The sequence below is a fragment of the Geospiza fortis genome, unplaced genomic scaffold, assembly GCF_000277835.1.
Source record: "Geospiza fortis unplaced genomic scaffold, GeoFor_1.0 scaffold171, whole genome shotgun sequence".
Taxonomy (NCBI): Eukaryota; Metazoa; Chordata; class Aves; order Passeriformes; family Thraupidae; genus Geospiza; species Geospiza fortis.
In genome coordinates this window covers 1706652-1711940 of record NW_005054313.1, presented here as the reverse complement: position 1 = coordinate 1711940, position 5289 = coordinate 1706652, and the positions used below count along the sequence as shown (strand labels likewise).

The following is a 5289-nucleotide window of genomic DNA, read 5'->3' as shown; positions in this document are numbered from 1 at the left end:
ACCACACTAGGTCTGCTGATATGATACAATCTACAGAGAGGTTTCCATTATTTCTAAACTGCTCCATTAGACAGAGAGGCTGTGCACAGCAGCAGAAATGAAGGATAGCTCTGTGTATTTAATGTGATTGTTACTGCAGTGTCAGATTTGGAACTAGACTGAAATGTGAAATCAAAGCATGAGCCCCATGACACAAGCACTCCCTGTTCAAGCAGGTTCTAAAAGAATGAACAAAATTAATAGCATTCCCAAGGAATACTGAAATTTCTTATTCCTAAGAAACTCTTGCAGCAATTCCTGCCCAGAGGGACTGTTGACCAGGCAGTGAATTTTATTCCTCATCTAAAAATTCAAAAATCAATGGAACACCCTACAGCAGATGTAATATCCAAGCCAGATCAGCTCAGAGCTAAAGAACAAGGATGAAACCAGAAGGGTGTGGGTGTTGAGGGTCCCTTATAAAGGAGAATGGAGAGATGAAGTCAGAAATGGCAAGGTGTATCTAAGGGAAGACCTTTCCTCAAAAAGAGCCACCCCAAAGGCATTGCAATTATTCTTGTGAGCTTCCCTGGAGCAAGTTCATAGCTTTCAGTCAGTGTTTTAGAGAAGTCTTTTCCAAATCAAACTATGCAAAACACTTTACCTCCCAGAAATCAGCGTCAGGATAGGTCTTTTGTCCTTGGCAGAGGCTGGGGTAGTTTTAACGCCATTATCGATGATCATTCCAGCCTAAAGGAAAAGAGAAAAGCAATTATCACAGTATATAAATTTTACAGCTCTTTCCATCTCCAGACTCTACCTCCAATTGTTCTAAGCCAAAGTCACCCACATGATGCTAAGAGCAGCTTCTGTCAATAGCATGTGAAACAGAGGGCTGCCAGGACTATCCAGACTTGTATACACCCCCCAAAATTGCTGCAAATTTCCAAAGCTGCACTTTTCTCATAATTGCATGTATTCCCACACACCTAAACCTTCAGCTTCAGTCTAAAGCCCTTAGTAACACAACATGGCACGCTAAGGAGCAAATCAGCAGAGACGGCGATTAGACACAGCGGCCGTGTTTATCCCTCTAGAAGCTGTTCAGGTAATTGCCAGCATTGGCAGCTGAGATGTATCATTAGACAGGCTGCCAGCAGATGCTCCTGGAGGCAGTATTTCAGGAGCACAGAGGCAGGGAAGCAGCCTGAGCAGAGGGGAGAGCCGCTCTGGATGCCCAAGTGGAGCAAGTGCTGGCTGGCCGCGAGCGCTCCCGCAAGCTGCCTTATCTCAGCCACAAACAAGCCTGCAGAGCTCCAAGAGAAACAGAAGGCATGGGCTGTAATAGCTTGTGTAGCTGGAGTGAGGGATGGGGTTTGTTCTGAGGGCAGCATTCCCATTCCCATTGCTGCAGACTCACCCGGTAGTTGGAGTGCGCGCGGTTGTTGGAGAATTTCCCCATGGGCATGTGCTCCGAGTAGCCAGGGGAGTACATGCCTGCCGAGGGGCCTGTGGGCACGTGGTGCAGCACAAACCAAAAACCTGTTTCCTGAGAGAGAGAAGGGACATCTGAGGCTTTGCTGACAAGACATAACGCCCGGAGATTTCAGGACAAACCACAGCCATTGACCCGTGTAACGCTCTATCGAAGAGTTTAACGCACACAAAGAGTTTAACGCACATGAACATGCTTTTACATTGTAACCCATGTAAGAGTTTAACGCACATGAACATTGGTATTCACCCTTCTGATCTTCAGGGTGCCTCAGGTTAAATTTTGGCATCGATATTGGAGCATAGGTGAGACTTTCCAAACTTAAAAACCAAAAAAATTTTATTTAGTGGCTTAAAATTTAACAAGGAGTCCTAATACAAGTACCCAAGATTTGAAAGCTTTGGAAAGACCACATCTCTGTTTTCTTGTTTTTATGTCTTCTCAGGATAATAAGGGCTCCTGGTGTGACCAAAAATGTCTGTGGAATTAGCATTGGGGCTGACTGAAATTTCAGAGCACCATTACTGTACTGCAATCAACAATATCATTGCCAAAGGCTTTTCTGTGACTCCACCGTCACATTTATTTAATTTATTCAGGCTGCACACTGTGGAATTTTGTTAAATCCAGCTCTAGAAACAGCAAGTGACAAGAAGTTTGGAGCAAAAGCAAAACCGTTCTTTTTATTGGTGGCACCAGCCACATTAATGTGTGTCTCAATCAAGCAAATTTAAAGTGTCTGTGTCACAAAAGCAGGTTTTATTCCAGTGAGAGCCTCCCTCAGCCTTGCAGGGCTGTCACTGGCCTGAGCTGTTACCAAATAAGAAACTTGGGCACTCACTTCAGATCCAGCAGCTGCGCAGTTTATAAGGTTGTTGTGTGGGTTGGCTATCCAGAAGGTTGATACAGCACTGCACGTCAGAAAAACAAAGAGCAACATGAAAATGGCACTTTGAGCACACACCAGAGTCACCCATAAACTCCCCCAGTGCAGGCTGATACCTCCCCAGATAAGGGGCCCTGCCCAGGGACAAGAGGAATGTGTTTTTTCTTTCTCTTCTCATACCTCGTGTCCTCTGTGGTTTGACAGAGAACATGGCCTTATCTTTTAAAACACCACATATTAAATGAGGAATTTCAACTGCAATTCCAAGCCTGCTATGAAGCTGTCAGATGTCAATCATGGTTTATGATAAGGTAAATATGTTGTTGCACAAGTCACAGAAAAGAACTTTGCCCCCACATAAGCCCTTGGGTTCATTAGAGACTTGTTTATTCAAGGAACCCAATGAATTGCCCACTAAGGGCTTTCCAAGTGCTCCCCCCTATCTGCCTGTTCCAAGAGCTGCTGTGATTGATTAATTTTATTTGCCCCCACCTTCCTGCACATTTCTTTTGGGACAAAAGCATTGCATTTGTCTAATGCACATAAAAGGCTCTCAACTGAAAGATTCCCATCAAGGAGGACGGATCAATCCATCCATCACTGTCCATCCTGTGACATACAGAATTTGTTAACCAACAGGCAGGGAAACATCCAGCACTTACAGCCAGCAGACTGGCCCCTAAATTTGCTGGGTGAGATTTGCCTTTCTGCAGGATATGAACATGTGGAAACCTTATGTCTATTTTTTTCTTGCCTGAGGGACTTCACAGGGGCTTTAGGCCAACTGATTTTGCTGATGCATTTCCATTTGTCTGACTTTATCATGAAAACAGCAAAATTTTTCTATTTTGGGTGTGGGACTGCCCTAGACATAAACAAATCTGGATTATTTATAGACCACCTCCTGCTGCGTAGGCAAGAGCAAGGACAGTGTATTTCCACAGTGACCTGTCTTTCAGCCTAATCTGTTCTTCAGAGCCACGTGGACTGGGCAGGTTACAGTGTCATTTGGCACAATCCTGTTGTTTGAATTCCTAGCAGCAGCTCCCTGCCTGCCTCTCCCAAGCTGATGGAGCCACAGCTGGTGCTCATCCCCTGTCTCTGCACTGGGATTAGTGTTGGCGTACCCATGCACTTCCAGGCTGGATAATCCCAGTGCAAAACAAGCTGAGCTGTTTTTCTGACCAGATCTTGAATTCTTTTATAAAGGAAGACAGGGCAGATCAAAGTACCATAACACCTTTCCATTAGAAAGCACTCATTCATGCAACAGTCTTCAAAATTACACACAAAATATGTCCCTATGACTATTAAGCAAATTATCAGTGGAAAATGAGCATATTGGCTAATTAACCCTTATTTTAAGAATAGGGACATTAGGTGTATTTTATAAACAAACACAGATGTGAAAAAGAGCATTGCATGAATTCCTCTCTCTCCCTTGCCAAACTAAAAAGTTAAAAATATCTCTGTTTGAACAAAACCTCAGCTTGTTCTGAGGACAAAATGGGTGATACTGAAATCTTTTCAATATCAGCTGCCGTTTGAGATGAGCACGAATGTCAGAACATGGCCCATTCTGAACTCAGCAACTTTTTGCTGAGCCATCAGCAAAATGATGGTTCAAGACTCTACAAAGCACAAGGCAGGGCTTGCACACTTTGAAAGAAAGATTTACAATATTTTAGGTGGAAACCATCTCAATGGACTTATGAAAAAAGTTAAAAGTACACCTTAGGTCTGTAGGCATCTGAATAGCACAAGGACAAAGACCCCAAGGAAACTGCTCTCCCAAATTTGGGGCAAAGAGCCCAGATCCCTACAGATATCTACATAATCCCATACACAGAATGCTGTCTGTTATGGCTAAGCCCTGCAAGGAGAAGGAGAAGGAGAAGGACAAGAAGGAGAAGGAGAAGGAGAAGGAGAAGGAGAAGGAGAAGGAGAAGGAGAAGGAGAAGGAGGAGAAGGAGAAGGAGAAGGAGAAGGAGAAGGAGAAGGAGAAGGAGAAGGAGAAGAGAAGAGAAGAGAAGAGAAGAGAAGAGAAGAGAAGAGAAGAGAAGAGAAGAGAAGAGAAGAGAAGAGAAGAGAAGAGAAGAGAAGGGCTCTCACTCACCTGCAGTCCTGCCTGGGCTTAGGGATGTAGCCTGGGTAAGCTCCCTCTGTGATCAGCTTGCACATCCTGCTGTCGCGGTCGGAGGGGAGCAGAGTGCTGGGCTTCACCAGCAGCCCCAGGCAGTGCTCAAACGTGTTGCGCTCCTCTGGTCCATCCTCCGTAAAAAAACAATGGCCCAGGGCATCATAACCCACCACATCCTTCACCTGCGTGAACAAAAGAAAGTCCAGTGTTGAGGCTTTATGCTTCAGCCACTGCACAATTAGAACAAACTTCAGTGTGATGGCACATAGGAGCCTCAGTTCCCTTTTGAACTCAGGATCTAGAACCAAAACCAAAAGCAAGATTCCTCTCAGCCCTTAAGAGCTTATAGTCAAAGCAATAACTCTAACACTTAACTAGAATTTGTCATCACCTAGGAAATGCTCATTCCATTCCTTTGTTTGTCTGAGAAATCACAGACTGTCTTAGCATGAGGCTGGAAAAAACACAGGGTGGGGGATGAGGAGAAGAATTAGACATTCAAATCACATCTGGGCTCATTCATCTTCATGTGGAGTTACATGGGCAGCTACATAAAATGCAGCTCAAAAATGCAGCTGAGATGAAAAATATTTTTCCAGGCTATCAGAAGGGCAGAAATTTGTTTTCCAGACAGGCTGGCTTGTTTTAGGTTTAACCTGATCTTTTTTTTCAAGTTGTTGACAGAAGATTTGCTTGACCCTGAGACAAATCAGCTGGTGTTAATCAATGCTGCTCTGGTTTTGGTTTGGATGCTGGTAAGATCAGGACACTGTTGATTGGACAGAACAA

At 44.3% G+C, this 5289-nt stretch overlaps 1 protein-coding gene across 2 annotated transcripts in view; it reads right to left on the bottom strand.

Moving 5' to 3' along the window:
• CEMIP (cell migration inducing hyaluronidase 1) overlaps positions 1-5289 on the bottom strand; it is a 48408-nt gene that overhangs the window by 15947 nt on the left and 27172 nt on the right. For both annotated transcript variants that reach the window (XM_031055961.1, XM_005419605.2), the window contains exons 13-16: positions 4477-4682; positions 2316-2385; positions 1400-1528; positions 644-729 (exon numbers count right to left, since the gene is read on the bottom strand). In XM_031055961.1, coding sequence (XP_030911821.1) covers positions 644-729; positions 1400-1528; positions 2316-2385; positions 4477-4682 — 491 coding nt within the window. The remainder of the gene's footprint in view (positions 1-643; positions 730-1399; positions 1529-2315; positions 2386-4476; positions 4683-5289) is intronic.